Source organism: Sparus aurata, chromosome 6 (genome assembly GCF_900880675.1).
Source record: "Sparus aurata chromosome 6, fSpaAur1.1, whole genome shotgun sequence".
Lineage (NCBI taxonomy): Eukaryota > Metazoa > Chordata > Actinopteri > Spariformes > Sparidae > Sparus > Sparus aurata.
In genome coordinates, this window is record NC_044192.1 from 7,728,947 (window position 1) to 7,751,381 (window position 22,435).

Genomic DNA, 22,435 nt, shown 5'->3' on the forward strand with positions numbered 1-22,435 from the left:
TTTTCATCACTTGAAGAGTTTGAAATCGTATCCTTGGTTTTTTCCCTTGCCAGATGTATCTAGATAGTAGCTTATCCCATTCATTGAATTGTTTGTCTGTTTCTCAACTGGAGCCTTCTAAGTTTTATGTTTCTGCACTACTTCTGCATCATGCTTAAAAAGATCTTTAAACAGAATATTTTGTCTTCATCCTAAATGCATCATCTTCATCAGGTCAGTTTTAAAAAACAGTGTCTTACTTGGTGTAGAAGCGTCCAGGTTCATCACTGATGTACAGTGGTGGATCTTTCAACCGGTGACTCCTCGTAGATAGAGACAGCTGCTTCTGCACAGAAAAAGGATCCCTCTTCTTTCTGTGAAGACATTATTTATAACACATTTGTTGACTGTTGTTTAAAAAATATCAAGGTTTAGCAAACACTGTGTAGAAGATCAGATGGTCACCAAACAAATTAGTGTTGTTTATTTTCTGTTTAAAATCCAGCATTCAGTCTGTAATGAAAATTATGTGCTTTTTTATTTCTTCAACAATGCAAAACAACTTTCAAGCTAAATGTTCCAGGGAAAACTGAAATGATGTCACATTAAATTTGGGGATCAGGGATGATCAGCCTCCAGTGTTTAAAACAGATCATGAAGAGATGTTTCAGATGACTAGTCAGGGTAGCCAGCTGTCTTGTTATTTGTAGATGGTATGTGGATCTTATGTTTAATTAAATGTGTGTTGTACAAACACTTAATTAAACATAAGCTCTACAAATAACGATACAGCCGGCCGCATGCGCAACAGCTGTTTGGCCCTATTGAGCCCTTCATTAACCACATGACTGTTCGGCGGTGAGATCAGAGAGTGTCGTAACTTTGATATTCAACGACTCTGTTTGGCGCATCCATGGCAACGGTTGTGTCAACAACACTTCCGGGATTTTTTTTTACCCTTCTTCGCTAAAAGTTTCTGGAGAAAAACGTAATCAATATCTTTCTCTTTCAACGAAATGAAAGAAACACAGCACAATAATTACACAAATTGTGTGCCGCATATTGCAACAGCATTTCACAAAGACAGCGAAAATAGTCAGAGAGGTTTAAACCAGGAAATCCTGCTGGACAACAGGATGCTTCATCTCATCTAATTTTCTTTCCATTTTTCAAGGGTTACTGGAGCCAATCCCAGTTATCTCTCTGGGTGAAGGCAGGGTACACCCTGGATGAGTCGCCAACTGCACATCAGGAGCAATTTTGGGATTCAGGATCTTGCTCAAGGCGACATGTAGCTCAGTTCCACCCCAGGCGAGCCGGGATTTGAATCCGCGACCCTCGGATCGGAAATATGGAGGTCTGACGGTGTATTTCTTCGATTCCTGAAGCCTAATGTTACTCTGACAATTAGCAAATGGCAAAACATAGAAAGCAAACACTGAATGAGTTAGTGTGAGTCCTCTTACTTTGTGTTGAAGCCTGGAGGAGGATCTTTAAAGCCATCAGTCTTCACAGAGAGACGGGTCGATCCTGGAAACTCGACCTCCTCCTCCTTCACAGAATCACCCATCTTCTGGTCTGAAGTCAGTCTGAGAAGATTAATAAAACCACCGGGTCAGCTTCCTTAAAGTCTGGAGCGGTTACACCGGTCTCCCTGTGTGTTGTTATAAGGACTTCGTCTCCACAGGTGAATCAACCTGTCGAGTTCAGTCTTACATGTCTGCCCTCTTCAGTACACAGAGACAGAAGACTGACTCAAGACAGTAAAATAATACCTGTTGTGTTTTCACACTCACCTGCCGCAGACTTCAGTCCTGTACCTGCTGCTCTGTTGACTCAAAATGGAGTCTGAGCCGACAGACGTAACAGTTTCAGTTATGGGTTATTTCTCCGCAGTGTTCTCTGTTGCTCTCTCTCTCTCTCTTAAGTTCAAATTCAAATTCAAAGGGAGCTTTATTGACATTAAATTTTGAACAACAATATTGCCAAAGCATCTGTCCAAACACTCGGACATAACAATAACACAACATAAACACCAACAAAACACCAAGATTGATTTACATTAATTTACATTTACATTAATTGTGTGTGTGTGTGTGTGTGTGTGTGTGTGTGTGTGTGTGTGTGTGTGTGTGTGTGTGTGTGTGTTCAGATTACAGAGTTGAATTTGTTAAAGTAAATGCTCTTAGTTTCATTTAATGTTTTACATTGTAGGATAAAGTGCATCTCTGTCTCAACCTCACCTATCGAACAGTGACCATATGTTCTGTTCTCTTTTGGTTACTATGATTTTTTGTGTCTTCCTGTTTGGATTGTCAGTTTGTAGTATCTCTCTCTCTATTTCAACTTGCTAATCATGGTCTATTGAGTGTAGATTGATGTGGAAAAACATTTATTTAAATGCAACATAACAAAAAGTGGTCTGAATTCTTACTGAATGCACTGTATTAATAATGTACTTTGTGCTCCACCATACACATTTAACGTTACTTTGCATCAGTGTTGGGGAGTGAGGTGTTTTTCAGAGGTTCAAAGTTTATTTGTTGAATTTAAAACATCCTGCAGTCTTTACACATTTGTTTTGTACTCTTCTACAGCCATATTCAAGATGTGGTTTTCTTTGTGACAACCCTCCTATTTTAAATTAAGAGCACAGAACTGTGACTACATCCCCTGAATGAAACAATGTCAGCGATGCTGAAGAGAACAAATGAGATCCAGTAAATGTCGTCTTCATTCCAGTTGATTTTAATTATCAAATGTACACCATCATAGTTTAATTTCACATTAAAACACCCATTCCCTAATGAATACAAAATGAGAAGGTCTTTGTTTCCCCCGTACAAAAGTCCTCTCATCCCTTAAGTATCAAAAGTAGCAATGATTAGGTAACAACATCCAGGTAAGACAAAGAGATTCATCCAGGGGTCCGTTTCACAAAGCAGGTTTAGTGAAAACTCTGAGTCTGTTAACCCTGAAATGAGGGAAACTCTGAGTTTTCCGTTTCACAAAGGGAGGTAACTCAAACCAGAGAAAGAGGGGTAACTCCAGCCTGTTTCACAGAGAGAGGTAACTTAAGCTCTCGGTCAGTTACCACGGTAACATACTCTGTGAAACTAACCTGGTCGGGACCAGGTTTTTCTCAACAAACCTTGAGTTTCTCTCTGTCTCCGCCCTCTTTCAGCCACACACGCTATTTGATTTCCTCATTCATTCAGTCAGCAGGCGAGTTTTGGCGTAGTATAGTTCTGCCGTCTGTTTTTTGAGAAAATCATTGCAAAAATCAGTCAGTAGGGCTACATTAGAAGTTATATTAGGTGGCGACTATTTTCACTACCATGGCATGTCCTTTTGATAATGATCCCGTGGATGAAGGTGCAGCATTACTGCGCAGAGAATTAAATATTCGTCGGGAGATGATTATCAGACCGTACATAGATGTTCTTGCATTTCCAGACAGTTATCTTTTTGAGCGGTACCGTTTCACGTCACAGTCCATCATTTACATACACAACCTAATCCGTCCTTACATTTCCAACATTACCAACCGAAGTCATGCTCTCACATCCCAGCAGATATTGTGTGTTGCGCTGCGGTTTTTTTTGCAAATGGGAGTTTTTTATACAACGTCGGAGATGCAGAGCACTTGAGCAAGGCAACTGTATGCAGAGCGGTCAGAAAAGTGTGCCTCGCCCTGAAACGGCTACCATCTTTATCATTTTCAGCTCCTCTGCCTCCGTTAGAGGTGGCGGTGCTGGGCCACCACCCGTTTTACGGGCATCTGCTTTCTTTCTGTTGGCTGAGTAGAAGTCTGTTAGTTTAAATAGGCTTAATTATTTAACAGAACATGATATAGATGAGAAGACATTTATGTGTGTGAAAACAGCATTATGTTGGGGATAAAACAACTGTACAGTCAAACAGCCACTTAATATTTACAATGTAAAACATGATCAAAATGAGTTACCCCCATGAGATTATGCCGAGGTCTTACCTGTTTGAACAATGTTTTTATGTTTCAACTTAAGCTGCAGCCAAGTGCGCTTCTCAGCCAGGGTTGCACCTAAATTAAATAAATTAATAGGCTACCACTCAAGCAGTTTCCCCCTGTAATATTATTGTGATTGCAAAGGACTACATTTAAAATTACGCATTGACCCGAGCGCCAATGTTCTCCCACGCCTTCTCCCTCTCTTTTGCTGCTGCAGCAGTGTTACACTTCCTTCTAAAAACGTGCTCAAACTCACCGTATGAGCGCATTAATATTTCCAATTCCAGTGGGGTGAAAAACGTAGCCCTCCTCTTCCCCGTTGCCATGGTGACTCGTCGAATCAGGGCTCCATTGATGCTGTCTTTTTATACTTGTGGTGCACGTGCTTAACTCCAGGTTAAACTACTCCGAGTTGATCAAACTAACTCAAATCTGCTGTTCTGGAACCGAAAACTCAGAGTTTCCTATCTCAGAGTAGATCAACTCAGAGTTCAGGGTTAGACTCAGAGTTTGTTGAACCTGCTTTGTGAAACGGACCCCAGGTTTCTACAGGATTTACACACAAAACACAAATCTGACCTTTAATTTTACAGCTCAGGTTGTTTTTTTTAATGTTTCATTACAGGATTTTATGGAGTAACAGTCTGTGTTTTTAAATTGTACTGTCGCTGGTCGTCCAGCATCCCTACCGGAGTGATTTCTACTCCGACCTGAAGCAGATCAGAGCTGAGCCGCAGAGTTAAAAGTCAGATCTGTTCAAGTGAAAATGCAGCTGACAGAACAAGAGGAAACAGCGACGAACCCAAAACTCTAGCACACATTTAAGTAGTCTGTCGTACAGTGCAGGAACCAGTAGTGTGAAGGCAGCTTTAAAGGGACAGTTCACCCCGGTTCCTCTTAGCTGTGGTGAGTGGAGTCTAAGAGATATCAGCTCTAGAGATAAATTTATCGAATATAATTGGATATAAATTAATTTGGCTGTTCATGAGTGGATGACCACTTTCTTCTTAGCGGTGACGCAGAAAGAAAATGTGGATTATTTTGAGTAACCAGGTCATAATTTGGCACTTCAATCTAGAAGTACAGATCAGAAGAGGTAAATCTGTATTTGGATTTTGTGGTGAACTGTCCCTTTAACAGTCATTAATTGGTTATGGCAACATTATTTTCTCATGGAACTCTGGGAGCTAAGTTTCAAGAGCAAGAAATCAATAAACATCAGTAGTCGCATACAGTTTGACACTTCCTGTCAGAGCGAGTCTTTAAAGAAACATTCGGACATTAAACCAAATACAGACGGTTCCAGTTTTCTGCTTTAAACTGAGATTTTTCAGCATTTTTGTTCGAAGCACTTTTGTAGAGAATTGTTCTGCACAGATTTTTTAAAATTGGCTGGTTCCCTGCGACAGCTGACCGACCAGAGAAGACTCACCTCGTCTCTGGAACATCAAACCGCCAAGAAACCTCACAGACCTCCAGGTGAAATGTGTCTCTAAATCATTTTTTATTTTGTTCCGTTCTTTCTTTGACCTGACCTAAAGTACTGTGTAACCCAGTTATTTTTTTTCTTGACATATGCGTTTAAAAATGTGTCGTCTCGGTCCACATCTAGTTTTAACATCTTAGAAACATGCAGAGACAACCAGCCATCTTTAATTTACCAATCAAGTATAAAAACTATCGTCAAGTGCTAAAATTTGTCAGTTGATAATTTGACAGCAGCAAAAAATCAACAGATTAGATATTTTTTCACCATAGATCATTAAAAATCTGACTTAATCAATAGCTTCGATGTCCTGTGACCCAGTGACTCCAAACTAATGCTGAATTGTATCATTAAATAGTACAAATAAGACACACCTGTCTGTTAGTACATTTGACTGCTTTATCTATAATATATCATATATATTTTTAACACCACACAGGCCACATAGGACACACCAACAAAACAAAGTGGTTGTAGCAAACTGCACGTTATTACAGTTTTGAGAAGCACAATATGAGCATGTTTGTTAATTGTCAGGAGAATTATGAGGAAGAAACAAATACAACTAAAATATTCATACAAAATAGAAGAAGCATAAAATATAAAAATCACATAAATCACAGTATTGTCCTAAAATCACCCGTTAACTTGTTGACACATGAGTACTCAGGAGTTTTTATTACATGCTGTAAGTACTCAGCACACATTTCTTGGACAAAACAAAAAAAACATTTTAATTTAATTTGCCTTTATTTTTATCTCAACTACACACCTGTGAAGTTTTGTGTTGACATAATCCTCGTTCAGACGTATGAACACCAGAGCACTCTTCTGTTCTGTTGAGTTCTCATTGTCAAAGGTTTCTCCATGAACGTATTTCAGGGGACAGGATTGAAACTGATACAGAAATCTGCAACTTAAAGTGAATGTGGGCCAGTGATGTAAAGTGGAGCGCCTCTGGCTACTTCCTACTTCTGGTGCTCATGCTCTGACCACACCCACCCGCCAACTCTGCCTACATATTGATCATATTAATTGTTTTCTGACTTTTTGTGTGCTGTTCAGCTTCTTCAATGTGAACTTTAACTGTGTTTGGACAGAATGCAAAAGCAAATCGTGTTGGCGGTACAGTTGCATAATAAGTCAACTACTCACGTTAGCTGCTGCACCTCTTGCGCGTTGCCGTCATGGCAGCCAAAAAGTGTCGATCCCCGAGTGCGACCTGACAGGCACGCTTGAGGAGCGGTTCACCATTACTCTCCTGCCTGTCAGGTCGCACTCGGGGATCAGCACTTTTTGTCTGGCATGACGGCAACGCGCAGGAGCGCAGCAGCTAACGTGAGTAGTTCAAAAACCTTCTTTTTCATAAACTCTGTGTACACAATGGACCTCATTCATGAACCGTTCTTACGAACAAATTTGTTCTTAAGTCCCACTTATGAAGATTTTACAAAGATTGTGGCATTCATGAATGTTTTCTTATCTAAGATTTTTTCTTAGGCAAGAACAAATCCTACGAACACTCAGGAGTACTCTTACGCACATTTCAGTGCTGAAATGTTGGCATGGTTGTGTTTTCTTCTCTTGTGTAGTTCAATAAAATGCAATATTACAGTGATAATTCTGTCATATTCATTTATTTATTCATTTCATATTTTTGGTAATTTACAAAGAATTTAAATTCTAAAATAAATTAAATGTGCCAATGATTTAAGATAAATCAAGTAAATTGGAAACATGCCATCAATTAGTAACCCCCCCACCCTATTTATACGTGGCATTTCTCCATCCAAGGCCCGCAAAACAATGGCATATATATTTCCTGCGGCTTTCATCAATGTAAGAACACAGCTGCGAACAATTCTGAGGCTTACGGACGCGTTGGTGAATCTGACGTAGGGTTTTCTTAAGGAACCTCTTAAGAACAACTTAAGAAAGAATCTAAGAAGATTCTTAAGAAGATATTGGTGAATGAGGCCCAATGTTCTCAATGCTCATGTTCATGAGTAGAGACCCTGGTGATGCTACGAGCAAAGACATGTTGTGTCGAGCCTTTTTAGTGTTATAAAAATAGCGATTTTGATGCTAGCATGTCTTGCCCCATGCACTCCCGTTCAAAATTAACGTGCCCAAAACCGAAACTACAGTAAATCTTAAAAGTGCCTCTTTCGTCGTAATAATGCTTTCACACGAAGGTTTGACTCATATTCAATCCCAAATAAAGCCTCGGTTGCTTTTTGGCGAGAGTTTCGCTTTAACAAGTAACTGGCCCGGTTCAGTTACAACAGAACTTTGCATTTTCCCAGTTAATAAAGAGAAAGTCAGATGAGTCTCAATAAATGAATGTATTTCAGGATTTATACATAAATGACATAAAAAACAACAACATTTCAATACAAACAATAAAAAACATCTTTGTGTAAAAATATAAAACAATGACATATAAAAAAGGTAAAAACATGTGTTTTTGATGCAAGCGAAATATTTCTTTGGTTTATATAAATGTAGCAGAAATATGTAAATATACTATGTATTTCAAAGTATTTACAATTTTCATCAAAAACATCATTTGAACTGTTACATTTATAAACAGTGTTGAACCTGCTTTTACACAGTGATTCAGTGCAAGCCTCACTGCATTTGTGTGGGATTTTCTGAGACTCTCCTGACGTGAATCATTTTATTAATATATTTTTATTTTCCCTGATGAGCAGCTGAGAAGCCGTTAAAAGTGCTGTGTTTTTATCCTACTTTTTACTTTGTTGATTCATTAAGTCAATTAAAAGTATGTTTCAGTGATCCCACAGTGAAAAGCTCAAAATCATGTACAGGCTGCTTCCTTTTCTTCTCTTCCTGTTAGTTGTTATTCATAACATGTGATTTAGAGTCCAACAACAGTAATAAAGCTCATGATCAGTTACCTCTTGAGCTCTTTGTGACACCAAACAACATGAATATACAAACTACAAGCATTCAAGTGCATTTTTGCCCTCTTTGGTCCTGATAAAATGAGCTAGACTCCAGGTGTGAAAACACCCTTAAACAGCCAGCTGTTATAAAGATTCATCATCACACACGTTTCTTGATTTTTCTTCAGCTTAACTTCAGCTGGCTGGAAAGAGTTGGATCCGTCTTACGGAGAGCAGCGATCAGGACCGAGCTGGCTACAGTTCCCTTTTTTCGCACTGTGTCGATCAATTTTCGTGCTTTTTCCTGAGTGGTCGATTGTGTTTTGACTGACTGCATTTCTTCATCATTTATAAAGTCCAGATCAAGAAGTTTATCCAGAAGCTGGTTCAGAACAGGTCCAGACACTCGCTCTACAAACTGTGACCTAACAGAGCTCAGCTTCTGTTCTGCTGGCACATCGTCCTCTGCTGGGACGTTCATCTGTCCAGTTCTCCTTGTTGAATCTGGAAGATATCCAAAGATAAAACTTTTAAAAACCATCATCACTTTTTAAGACAACTCGCAACATTTTAAAGTTTGACTGAAATTCCAGCCACCCAAATACACCAGATTTTCCATCAAGATGGATAATTCCAACAAAAATTTTAAAAATTTTGAAAAACTCTCCATCGATAGTAAAGAAAGTGAGGAAAACATTCCTGCATCCCTCCGTCTATCTGGATCAACATCACCGGTTCAAATCTATTCTATTCCTCTCTGTTGTTCCATCAGGTGGATGAAGTCTTACCAGTGAGATCAACGTCATGCTCCCAGACCACCAGCTGTCTTTGATCTTTGACTGTTAAAGTCACTTCTTCTGTGGTTGTAGGCAGGCGGACCTCAAATGTTGGGAAGTAATTTGGTCCAAACTCCATGTTGAAATCTGCACTCTGAAAACAAAAGTGTCAGAATCGTTAAAGTATTCAAAGATGAATTGTGTCAACATGCTGCAGCACTAACAAAGTCTTTTATTTCAAATTCTCACCTTAGGCTGTATTTTAATGGCCTGAGGACAGTGAAGAGTGTAACTCTGATCTTCAAAGAGTTCACATTTTGAAGGAACCTGGATGTTCTCTGAATATCGCTGCTGTGCGCTCACCTGAAGAAACATCAGAACATTTTCACACTTAAACAGTTTCTCTTCAGTGGAACCTGACATTAACAGGCCAATTATATCTCATTACAGATAGATCAGTATCAGTGTATTTGTAGGTCGGCAAGTACCCACATTTACTGCATCCGCAGAATGGAGCTGCAATTATTACTGTTATTTTAAGACATATTGTTAAGGTCTTCTTAAAGAGACAAGTTTGGACTGACAGCTGTAACATGGAGCTTTACCTCGTCCAGATGGATGTTCCTCGGGAGGAGAAACACGTTGAGTTTTTGTCTCTTTGTTTTTGGGTTTGGTTGTCCGAGGAACAGCAGGACTTGGACACTAACTGGTCTTATGTCATTGCTGTTCAACAACCTTTGAAAAAATTTCCTCACTATGCCAATGGGAGAGAAGTGAGAGACTGTGACAACCACATGAGTGTCTGTAATCTCCAACGGCTCGAGGAAGTTCATTCCATCATCAGTGATGTGGACGACGGACAGCAGACCTTCAGGCAGCGGAGCTGTGAAAACACAGAGCTGTGAACTTTTAGTCATTACAACTATAGTAGTTGTTTTATAGAGTTTTCCAGAACATTGAGCTGATCTTTTGTACAACTGTTGTCCAGGTTGAGCAATTTATTGAATACATATTAAGTGATGGAGGATGGAAAGCCAGAGACAATAAATGAAAATTGTGCAAAATAAATACAGAGGAAATCATTTATTTTTTCAAAATAATATTCAGATATATTCTGATGAATTTGGTGGATGGGGAACTTTCCTCTAATACCATCCAGTTCTGCTTGAAAAGTATATTTTTAGTTTTTGGGTGCATTTTCTTCTTTGTGTCACAGTTTGGTAGTGAAGAATTGAAAATGAAATAATGAACTAATTCTTTCAGCTCTGATACAGTCATACTGTAAGTGTCACACCGGGTTGAGGGATGTCCTGTCTTGGGGTTTTTTTTTTTGTCTTGTGAATTTCATGTTTTATTTTGAAAAGTAACTCTCCTCTCATTTCAGGTCACTTACCCTTCCTCTTGTGTCACCGGTCTGGCATCTTCCCTGATCCCTGATTGTTTCCACCTGTGCTCCCTTCCCTCGTGTATATAGTCTTTGTCTTCCCCTGTCCGCGTTGCCAGAGTATTTCGTTCATCTCATCGAGTACACCCAGCCTTGATCGTTTCCAAGTTAAGTATTGCCAAGTTTTGTTTTCTGTTTAGTGTTCCTCTTAAGAAGAGTGATTTTGTGTTAATAATATTTTTGGTTGGTCTTTTGTTTCAGTCAGGTAATTTCATAGCGTTTGTCTTTTCCCTCCGCTTGGAGCGTCTTTTTTTTGTAGAGTTTGTAACATAGAGTAGTTAATTTTAATAGCCTGTGAGCTTTCCTCGTTGAGTGATTTTCTGTTTATTACATTTTCATGGAAATAGATTTTAAGATTTGTGTAGGTTTCTTTTTCCTCCTCCGGGGGAAGAACACTTACCATCTATAACTTCACAGTGAGGCAGGTGGAGCTGACAGACAGCAGCGTCCTCTGAACACTTGATATCAAACAGCAGCCCTGCAGCCATCTTGCCAGCTGATCTGAGGAGGCTCTCATCCCATTGGACAGTCCTGTACAGCAGCTCCGCCTCCTGAACCATAACAAACACCAGTCCAGTTGCTTCACAGTGGAACACACCTGGACGAGGACACCTGAATCTGTAAGACACAGAGGAGACTGCTGTCAAAAGAGCTAGGGGTGGGAATCTCACGATTCGATTCCGTTTCAGAGGTCAACGATTCAATTCTAAATCAGTTCTTGATGCAACAAGCTTATGTACATTTCCATGCACGATTTAAAAAAATAATAATAATTTAATCTTGAGTTTGCTAATCACTTCCTACTTTTTTCTCACTGTGTGACTACTTTGTAATGATCCATTCTTAATTTACTTCCAATATATCTAATTAATAAAACAAATGAAAGAAATGTGGCAAGTCAACTGGAAGGATGCATTTGCTAGCAAACATCCAGCTTTGCAAAGAAGCAAAAGGAAAAGAAAAGTGTTCCTGTAGCAGCAGACATGTAGTACATTAATACAGCTGCAGCTGGTCGATGGTCAATACAGGTGTTTGAATCCCAGGTTGATCTGGACGTCTCACACTTTGCCACAGCTGACTGACCTCACGCTGAGTTCGGGCTGGATTTCAACATACTCTGCCGGCTGTTTGACAGTGTACAGTTTTCACATCGACCTGGATTCAGCTTAATAACGATGTATTCGGCTGGGAACGATGGCTATAAGTAACCATTTGAACGCATGGCGGAATGACAGAAATACCCGATAGTTAGTTACAGGTGTCGCAAGTTAACCTGGACGCTGCGCACTCAACGCCACAGCTAACGGCTAACAGCTAACAGCGGTCTCCACGCTGTTCTCGAGCCGCTCGGCGGGAACAAATGCCTCAGACGTTCCACCCATGAGTTGTTTGTGAGTACAGACATTCACGACACATCCCATGTTTTTTGTTGTGTGCACACTGTCAACTGTCCAGGCGCTGCACTTCTGCACTTCTGAGTTCCGCCTCTTGCGTTCTGACAACATTACGTTGTCAATTAACATGTAGAAAATTTATTTTTTTAAATTTGTGAAATGATTCAGAATCATCTGCGTCCGAATCGTGATTCATCTAAGAATTGATTATTTTTCCCACCCCTACTGACAACCATCCCCATCATCCAACAGACAGAAGTTCACCGCACATTTTGAAATGCAAGAAATTGGCTAAACTGTAAAAGATGAACTTTCAATCAAACAGTAAATGTTGAAAGGAGTTGAACTACTGAACATAGCCAGGCTTTCTTTGCATGAGCTGGCTCTACAAATCCTAAAACCTCAGTTATGGATTAAAGGTAACAACTAGTACATAAATAAATATTCTGTAATATTAATTGGCGTTTATCAACTTGCTTTGTTAACCCAGCCTGGCTTTTTCAGGCTCTGTGAAGTTGACGTTTGGAAGCACTTTGGCTTCAAAGTTAAGAGAGATGGCAAGAACAACGAGCTGGACAAAGAGAATATTGCGGCCCGGAAATTTCATGGAAATTAATAAAATGGAGAGGCTGTTTTGAATGAAATAGTTTTGACTCAATTTGTCCTCTGATCAATATCATCTATGTACATATACAGGTACATGTGTTTTCATCTTTATTTATATCGTGATACGCATCGTATCGTGAGGTTCTTGGTATCCACCCCTAAACTTGATCAAACATATTCAAATATCCTACTCAAGAATTTTTAAACAGGTCTGCTGTCACTAATCTTGCTCTGTAGTACATCCCTTATAGAGAATTTGATGTTTTGTTACCTGTATGATGTCTTTCCAGACTCGGTTAGTAGTTCAGGTTGGAAATGTTGCTTGTCCTAAAATTAAAAGGGTCACAAAATTAGTTCATTAAACTGAACGGGAGAGTTAATTAAAACACATTGAGATGGGGGCAAAGACTGCAGCTCAACTCTCACAGTTATGTACAGTTTAGTCTATATGTACTCCTTAATATTTATTCATCAGTTCATTATTCCTTGTTAAAAATGATAGTGAAATTATCCTGCACAACTGAAGCCTGCAGGACTGTGATGGACAGAATGCAGGAGGTCTGGAAAACTAAACTCTGGCTGGAGTGAAACTAAGAAGGCCTAAATGTCTAAAAATGTGACAAACTGACATTTGGACTTTGAGCCTCTCCACACAGACGCTGATGCTGCTGGTTTGACCTCTCTGGATCATCAGGACACGGCTGATCCTCTTCATCCTCTTTACTCTCCTCTCTGATGTTCTCAGACACAGCAAGGTTAGACTCAGATGTGGATGGATCTGGGGGATGGGAGACGCAGCAGAGGTCAAACTTTTGGACATCCTGGTGACCCAACATTCATAAACTTCTAACAGCCAAGTCCACAGTTCAAAGCTGGTCAGGGTCCTTTGTAGCTTGTCTTTCTACACATGTTACCTGTTGTTATCTATTGTCAAACCCTTTTAATAAAGCCAAAATGTGGAAAATCAAGTAAAAAGTTTAAGGCCAAGTGCAGGTATGTTTATGTCAAGACAAGGTCGAAAGGAGGTTAATACAAATCTAAGAACAAGTCCATACTGTGTGATTAAAGAAAATTGACAAAGAAGAGAGACTGAACCCCTAAAAGGGGGGCTGAATCCTGCATCAAGGCAAAACAAATGCATCATATTTTAATAACAGTTTACGTTCCTTTACAATATTCCGATAAGCTTTCACTCACGTTGTTCAGGTCTGTCAGGTGGAGCCTTGTTGATGTCACCTGGATGGATACTGAATGGCGAGACTTGAATACGATGATTTCTTTTGGACCTGGCAATACTTTCCTCTAAACGTCCAAGTTTGTTGTGTAGATTTTCAAGGCGTTCCCTCTCTTGATTATAGTCCGAATAAGTCTAAAAAGCATATGAAAAAGCACAGTGACAATCTGATAATGTACTCAGACATGATGATCAAGATAGTTGATAGTGATTTTCTATTTTCAAATACACTTGAAGTAACTGATGATGGATTGTCAGTGAAGAGGAGACACAAAAAGGATATGAATAAAATGGAACTAGTAAATATAATGGTGCACTATTTAATCAAGGTATTATGGAGCACAAAGAACAGACAGAGAATCTACCTTAATCCTTTCTTTGCTTTGTTTGATCTGTTTAAGATCATTTTGAAGCTCAGTTAAGTGCTGGTGGTAAAACTCTATCTCAGCCTGCAGATTCCGAGGCTCAGTCTTGTTCCTCTGATAATACTCTGGAGAGCCGATCACTGTGTTCTTCCTTGGAGGGAAAAGGGAGAAAATCTTAACGATAGAGTTTAATTATATATACACATTTCTCTTTCACTCATTTGGCTCAAGTGAGAATGATCATTCACAGTAGAATTAAACTTCCGTTAGAAGTGGTGAATTTAACACATAAGCGCATTCAAAACATGATTCACAGTAGAAATGTTCTGGTTTGGAGGAATTACACTACATTCAGTTTGTCTTCATAGGCCTGATTTATAACAGTGAACTTTTGTGGCTTTAGATTATTTCTCTTACAGCAAGCAAGGGCCAATCACAAATCACAGTGTTCGTCCTCTTGATGTTTTGCGACTGGTTGTTCAGAAAAAGATCCAGACTGAACTGGGAAAATTCAGCTTTCAGCACCCACTGCATGGAAAACACTAAATACATTTTGTAGTTCAGTAAGAGCAACAACAACCTCATGAATAAAATAAAACAATATTTCTGCAGGATTTATAGAGGTCAATAATCTGGACCAGATTATGTCTGCATATTAAATTAGCATTCAGATGTCTCTAGATTAAAAGACAGCCAGGTTTGTGACACAGAATAGATTCAACATGTCTCGCTAATCTTGCTCTGTAGTACATCCCTTATAGAGCATTTGATGTTTTGTTACCTGTATGACGTCTTTCCAGACTCAGTTAGTAGTTCAGGTAGGAAATGTTGCTGGTCCTAAAATTAAAAGAGTCACAAAATGAGTTCATTAAAATGGATGGTAGAGTTAATTAAAACACCATGAGATGGGGGCAAAGACTGCAGCTCAACTCTCCCAGTTATGCACAGTTTAGTCTATATTCACTCCTTAAAATGTATTCATCAGTTTATCCCTTGTTAAAAATATTATTATCATTCAGTGAAATTATCCTGCACAACTGAAGCCTGCAGGACTGTGATGGACAGAATGCAGGAGGTCAGGAAAACTAAACTCTGGCTGGAGTGAAACTAAGAGAGCCTAAATGTCTAAAAATGTGAGGAACTGACATTGTATCACTAATTGATAGTGATTTTTTATTTTCAAATCCACTTGAAGTAACTGATGATTGTCAGTGAAGAGGAGATACAAAAAGGATATGAATAAAATGGAACTAGTAAATATAATGGTGCACTTTATAATCAAGATACTGTGGAACACAAAGAACAGATTTGTGTGCATCTTTCAGAGAATCTACCTTTATCTTTTCTTCCATTTGTTTGACCTGTTGTTCAAGGTCATCAAGAAGTTTAGTTAAGTGCCCGCTGTACATCTCCAGATACAGCGACTGAATCTTGCACCTCTGAAACTGCACTGGAGAGCCGATCGCATTTTCAAGGCGTTTCCTCTCTTGAATATAGTCCGAATTAGTCTAAAAGGCATATGAAAAAGCACAGTGACAATCTGATAATGTACTCAGACATATGATGATCAAGATACTCTTGACATCGCTGACGATTGTCTAAGAGGAGACACAAAAATGATATGAATAAAATGGAACTAGTAAATATAATGGTGCACTTTTTAATCAAGGTATTGTGGAACACAAAAGACAGATTTGTGTGCATCTTTTAGATGAACCTCTATCTCAGCCTGCAGATGCCGGGGGTTAATCTTGTACTTCTGATAATACTGTGGAGAGCTGATCACTGTGCTCTTCCTTGGAGGGAAAAGAGAGAAAATCTTAGTGAGAGAGTTTAAATATATATATACATTTCTCTTTCACTCAAGTGAGAATAATCATCAGAGGGAGACTTGATGAGAGGTACTAAGGCCTCGTCCACATGTACAGACTGTAGGTAAAAAATAATCACCTTCCAGAAGAGCGCTTGAGCAGCAGTTCAGAATAATCGAATTGCAGTAACAACAATTTCCCTACATAGAAAAACTGAACTGACTGCAGTAAAGTGATAACATTACCAAAGATCCTGAAGGTTTTACTCAGGGAGGAAACCGATGCACTGCAAAAAAGGGGGATCTAAAAACAAGATAAAAACACAAAATCTGAGGGAAAGGGTCCTCAAAACAAGTGAAATTATCTGTCCATGCAGCAAGATAGTTTCGCTTGACAAGATTTCTTCAATTAAGATTGTTAAATCTAGAAATAAGAATGTCTACAGAGGTATTTGGAAGACTTAAAATAAGCCAACATGCTGGTTTTAAAATGAGATTACTTAAAATTTTACTTATAACAACCCTAAATTAAGTGAAATATACTAAGTATGAGCATAAAAATAAGCATAAAATGCTTGTTTTAAGATGAGATTACTTAAAGAGTAACTGTTTACAGCCTCGAAATAAGTGAAATATACTAAATATGAACAATTACAAAGTCTTTCTTTCTTTTAGCAAATTAAACTGAAGATTAGTTAAGAAAAATATTACATTTTGAGAAAAATACTATAGTATTAGTGAAGAATGTCTAAACTCTGTCTTAATCCAAGCAGGTTTATCTTGAAACAAGGTTTACTTCATCTTATAACTAAACCTTAAAACCTAAAGTCTGCCCTTATTTTCAGAATATACATCTTACAGAAATCACAACCAGAATGACTTATAAGAGTGTTCGACATTTCGGACTGATAAAAGATATCTGTGTGATAGATTCCTCTTTAGTTGCTTTTGAGTACCAGCGTTGGGAAACACTGAATCTGAGTCCAGAGTTGCTGGCATATGAGGTGGCAGTTCCCAATGTTGCCCAGGCTACAGAATTTTTAAAATAACTAATTGACTGCATTTCCTATTTTCCAGTTAGTTTTAAAGACAATACCTTTGTTCCAATAAAATAAATATAGTATTTGTGACATTATTGCCCGCAGACATTAATATGGAGGAACAATAAGTATGTATGGGCGTATCATGTATTGGGTGACCCAGTTCGCCTGTTTCCTGTTTTGTGTTTCCTGTGCCAGTTTTGTGAACAAACATTGGTCATCATCTGCTTGAAGTCAGAGCAATAAACTCTGTTTTTTCAGATGCTTTTTGTGTGACTCTTGAATCAAGCAAGCTGAGTTTGTTACTGAATCTTAAAACAAGATTTATTTTGATGAGACTTTGGGGGAGAAATGTTATATATCTTATTTTAACAGTTATTCACCTCATTTTAAGATTTCCTGCCTATTTGTGACAAAAAAGATAAGGTTTGCTTGATATAAAATTATAGTGTAAAGTTGAACCCTTAAAATAAGAAATTAACTCTTAAACCAAGACAAATTATCCAACACTTCTAAATCTCAGTTGTTTTTTTTTCTTGGTAAGAACCAAATAATTTGCAGTATGTGTGTTAGTGTGTATGACTGGTAATAGCTCCTGATGAGCTTGTGGCATCATACATGGTAACCTCTGCAAACAGTGTATGGATATGTGTGTGAATGGGTAAATACTGAACGCTGACTAGAAAAGCGCTTTATAAATCCAGTCTATTTACCATTTAGAAATTCAATTTGTTACAAAGTAAACTCTCCTCCCAAGCAAATCCGTAAAGGATCTTTGGCATTGTTATCACTTCAGTTCAATTCAGTTTTTCCTCCAGGAGTAAACTGTCTTCGTAAATAAATCAATAAAGGATCTCTGAAACTCTCTCCACGGCTCTCCGACCTACCTTCATACCAGTCTCTTGTTTGTCTTGGTGCACACAGGATAAGTGTCAGTAAGTCAGTGCGTCTCTGCACTCGTTCTGCATTATGAATATAAATCATTGAGCAGGACATTTTGTCTTCATCCGAAACACATCATTTTCCATCTGGTCAGTTTACGGTCAAATAGAAGAAAAGAGTCTTACGCCGTGCCTGAGGGTCCAAGTACAGGAATGAGCTTGACGATCTTTCCAAGAGGATCTTGGGACAAGTCAGTATCCTGCTCCTCTTCAGAATCATGATTCATCTTCATACCTCTGTGGAGACAGTCCAGTTTAACTAAACTGATTTGTTGACTGTTTTTTAAAAATAAAAAAGATTTGACAATAAAAGAAGAAATTATATAAAAGTTGGTGTTTTGTTTTCTGTTTGAAATCCAGCATTCAGTCTGCAATGAAAAGTATTGTTTCCTTTTATTTCAGCTGCTCTGTTTTCATTCACACTAATAAACAATTAGAAGTGATGAAAATAATTCTGGTAATTCAGCAGAATATAAAATGTCATGACTTTATCATTTTATCCTATTGGACATTTTCCACCCTCATTCTTGGGATGTGGCCAACAAAAATCTTTTGTGAGGTTAAAGTGACCTTTGACCATCAAAACCTAATCATCCTTGAGTCAAAGTGGACTCAGGAATGGGACTGACAGATGGACCGACAACATGAAACATGATGCCTCGGCCACAGTGGTCCCTGACAGTGAGGCATGAAAATCCATTTTGAGAGTTGCTGAGTGATGAAATACAGCCACTGTAAACTCTTTGTCATCCGTGCCATTTTAAACATTCAGCATTAAATGCAATACTTCAAACTTTTGGCCACTTCTTGTGGGTCAAAATAAAGTTGTGATCGCAGCAGCAAAAAGAATTGCAAATTCCAAGACGCCCAACTTTTTGGGAATCTGGGTTGTAAGTAACTGCTAATCCTGCTGCTGTGGACACTTGACAACAGGGTGTGTGATCTGGTTATAGCTTGTAATTATGAAATAGATCTGCCAAATGGCGCTTGCTCTAAAATATGGAGGTCTGGCAGTGTATTTCCTTGATTCCTGAAGCCTAATGTTACTCTGACAACTAGCAAATGGCAAAACATAATCAGCAAACACTGAATGAGTTAGTGTGAGTCCTCTTACTTTGTGTCAAAGCGTGGAGGAGGATCTTTAGAGCCGTCAGTCTTCACAGAGAGACCGCTCAGTCCCTGAGATACAACCTTGATGCCCTCTTTTATCACAGAGAGACCACTTGATCCTTGAGACTCAACCTTGTGGCCCTCTTTCTTCACAGAGAGAAGGCTCGCTCCTGAGGACTCGACCTCCACCTCCTTCACAGAATCACTCATCTTCTGGTCTGAAGTCAGTCTGAGAAAATAAACAGTGTAATGAAACCACCTGGTCAGCTCTCTGTTCGTTTAGTCTTAATGTAGATTATTCATTATATCAGGACTTTGTGTCCACAAATGAATCATATTGTCGAGTTCATAGAATGATGAAGCTTGCCGTCCTAAAACCCAGAAATCAGTTAACATGTTTGCACATCCGGTTCCCTCATCTCAAAGTAAGATATTTACTACCACATGGAATACACAATTAAAACCACCACAGTGTAATTATAAAGCGCGTATTGTCTGAAAAACATTGGTTGCTAACAAGTGTGTAAATAAGACCAGTGGTGGTTCTAGACCAGTTTTAATAGGGGGGCCGGCTTCTTTGTTAGGGGGCACATACAACCCCTAAAAAAGGATGAATCCCTCATTCAGACAAAACAGTGTTTACAATTTCAGCAATTTTACTTGTGTAGTAAACTGCTGAGACACTTTATTTCTGCCTTTCCCTTCAGAACAAAATCATTGCAAGAAATCTGTCATTGTATTACTAATGCAGACTCCCTGTTGGGGGGCCACAGGGGGGTCCAGACTCAGAGTTACGGGGGCACTGGCCCCTGTTGCCCCCCCCTGGAACCACCCCTGAATGAGAATCACAAAAGTGGTGTCCATCTGTGAATACTATGTATGCTTGGCAAAACGTGTAAATATCATAAACTTGTGTTTGACTCTGTGTTATTTTCAGCCATATTCCAAAATCCAATGGAAAAAATCCCAGAGACTTTTTTGTGGAGGGAACCATAGACACACATAGACGCCTCACTGGGCGCTGGACCGTACGTCGACGCCATATTGGATGTGGCAGCTCCGTTATTCAGGAATCAGAGAGGAACCAAAAACAACGTCTGTAATGTTCTCTGATGATTATAAACGTTAACTAATCCTTATATGTTCAGCAATGAAAAGTAACTTTCCAAAGTTACCAGCCAATCATAATTTCCACCAGCCAATTTTTTTTTCTCATGGTCCTTTACAGCCTCGACTTTAAAATGATTAGTTCCCACCACTAAATTGTTTGTTTTGTTTTTTTCTTACGTGCTGTAGTCCTTAAACACAATACTGTAAAATGTAATGTAAAAACATTATAAAATGTTTTGGTGCGGACCTGTATACAAACATGAGGATTAGTTTACCTTTATAATCATCAGAGAACGTCACAGACGTTGTTTTTGGTTCCTATCCGTTTCCTGAATATATCCGTATGTGTGTGAATGTGTACATGAGACACATTAACTTATAGCACTTTGTAGAAGGAGTTTTATGAAGTTCCCTGCATTAACTTGTATTAGTTCACGGGGCGGATCTGCCTCCTCCAATATGGCGGCGACATTCAGCAGCCGGCCAACCCGCCCAGTAAGGCGTCTTTGTTTATGTGTCTATGGCGGAAACCAGGGTGATGCTAACTTCAGAGTTAGGGCTCTATCTTGCACTCAGCACAACTGACTTTGTACACTGGCGCTTTTGTAATTCCTATTTTGCATTCGGCGCACATTGGAATTTTCCCTCCGCAGACGCGCGTCCTTAAATTAGGGAATGACTTTGCGCTCCCGGGGCGGTTCGGCGAAAAGAGGAGGCGTGTTCCGGCGCAAACGTTCACTGGTGCTATTTATCCGTTTCAGAAAACACTTGCGCAACAGACCAGGAAAAACCTAGTCTAAAGTCAGTGGCGCTTGTTCAGATGCAGTATTTTAAGGGCGCATGCTTGGCCATAATGTAGCGTGTGCTTAACGTGCATACACTTTGCTTCTCTCATCTACGAGGAAGCAGTTCCCGTTTTTGCAAACCATACAAAAAAGTTGAAAAGATTTAAACAGAAGAACTGAATTCTTTTTCCCTCTGATATGCGACGCGCCCGCTGTAGCCCTGAGGGTCCGGGAGTGGCAATGCGCGATGTGCTCCTAGTGGAGCGGGTGGAGATGGAGTTGGGGGAGGAGGAGGAGGAAGGGGCACAACAGGAGCAGGTGGTGCGTTTGGAGACTTGAGGCGATGCGCCTGAGAGGCCGCAGCAACATCGCCACCCGGTCAAGACGGGCATTAATACCTTGCTGCATCCCTGACAGTGCGGTCCGGTCTGACAATGCTGCCAAGGCGTGTAGTGGGTCTGGATCCTCTGCACCTTGGTGTTTGCACTGCTCCCTCATCAGCTGGCCGTTGAGCACTACTCGGCCCGTGCACACTGCTCCCTTGGCCCGGTGCGATGTCCTGGGGATGCCAGCTGTAGAAACAATTGTGGCAATTTGCTCCCACGCCCGTTTAACCAGAGCTAATTTGGATGGATTTCTCTTATCCCCATACAAGGCCACTTCTCGGTCTTTTACGGCCCTGACGAGAACGTCGGTCTCCTCGGCTGTGAACCGCTCCTGGCATGCGCCTGGCAAATGCGCCATTATAATGGCAATGCGCCATGGCACAAGCGCGCCTGCTTTTAAAGGGAATGTGAGATGACGCTCTGATTTTTTTTTTTTTTTTGCACGTTACGCCCAAACCACACCTATGAATAATATAGCTACTTCAGACCAACCCATTTTAGATTTGCGTCGGGCGTAAGAGTCATTTATCCCGCCGGCATAATAGCAACAGCGCCTGAGATCTGCCCACAAAGCTCCTTGCGCTTTGCGTTTGATATTTGCGTTTCAGATCGTTAAGATAGAGCCCTTGGCCTTCAAAAGTACGTCATCCGTCCACAGCGCGAACGTCACTCGTTCATTGACTGTCGAGAAAACTAACTTAGACTTTAATCGTAAAATAATACAAGTGTTGTTTTCACACTCACCAGACTTATGTCCTGCAGTTGTTGCTCTGTCCGCTCAAAATGGAGTCTGAGCTTACAGACTGGATAGTTTCCTTTTTTAGGTTCCCTCCCTGTTTACTAAGACGTCTCTGTGGGTGTGTGTGTGTGTTGCTCTTCAACGTGGCGTGTTCATGACCTAACTGAACTGAAATGACTTTGAATCAAAATGTTGGTTTCGCACATTTCAGATGCTTGATCTGTTTGACAACATTCGTTCATTTGCAGACTGACAAAGTGTTTCTGCTTCTTCATTTCATTCAGCTGCACTGTACCCGACTGTTATTATGCGACACAGTCTTTGCACGTC

The 22,435-nt window shown here is 39.7% G+C and overlaps 1 protein-coding gene and 1 long non-coding RNA gene across 3 annotated transcripts; one reads left to right on the top strand and one right to left on the bottom strand.

The window, feature by feature from the left end:
* Positions 1-7,629: 7,629 nt before the first annotated feature.
* Positions 7,630-22,239, bottom strand: LOC115582860 (caspase recruitment domain-containing protein 8-like). The gene is made up of 15 exons (XM_030419084.1): positions 22,111-22,239; positions 19,090-19,314; positions 18,102-18,212; positions 15,902-15,980; positions 15,519-15,692; positions 14,966-15,021; positions 14,185-14,335; positions 13,783-13,954; positions 13,215-13,363; positions 12,857-12,912; positions 10,986-11,203; positions 9,747-10,024; positions 9,391-9,504; positions 9,154-9,295; positions 7,630-8,869 (listed from the first exon to the last, which is right to left on the bottom strand). The coding sequence occupies exons 2-15, from the start codon at positions 19,293-19,295 to the stop codon at positions 8,550-8,552; spliced, it is 2,226 nt and encodes a 741-aa protein (XP_030274944.1). The 5' UTR covers positions 19,296-19,314; positions 22,111-22,239; the 3' UTR covers positions 7,630-8,549.
* LOC115582868 (uncharacterized) lies at positions 10,592-13,567 on the top strand. Of its 2 annotated transcripts, none has more exons than XR_003984262.1 (3): positions 10,592-10,692; positions 11,003-11,205; positions 13,229-13,567. It is a non-coding gene; the product is annotated as an uncharacterized LOC115582868 (long non-coding RNA). The 2 variants fall into 2 exon arrangements; XR_003984261.1 differs by having other exon boundaries at positions 10,598-10,692; positions 13,242-13,567.
* Positions 22,240-22,435: the final 196 nt, after the last annotated feature.

Excerpts from the sequence above, each read along its gene's own strand:
- LOC115582860 (XM_030419084.1), bottom strand. The coding sequence starts at position 19,295 with ATGAGTGATTCTGTGAAGGAGGTGGAGGTCGAGTCCTCAGGAGCGAGC. Across the intron at positions 12,913-13,214 it reads GAGAGGCTCAAAGTCCAAAT|GACAAGCAACATTTCCAACC; the intron begins GTCAGTTTGTCA and ends TTTTAATTTTAG. Across the intron at positions 10,025-10,985 it reads TCACTGTGAAGTTATAGATG|CTCCGCTGCCTGAAGGTCTG; the intron begins GTAAGTGTTCTT and ends GTGTTTTCACAG.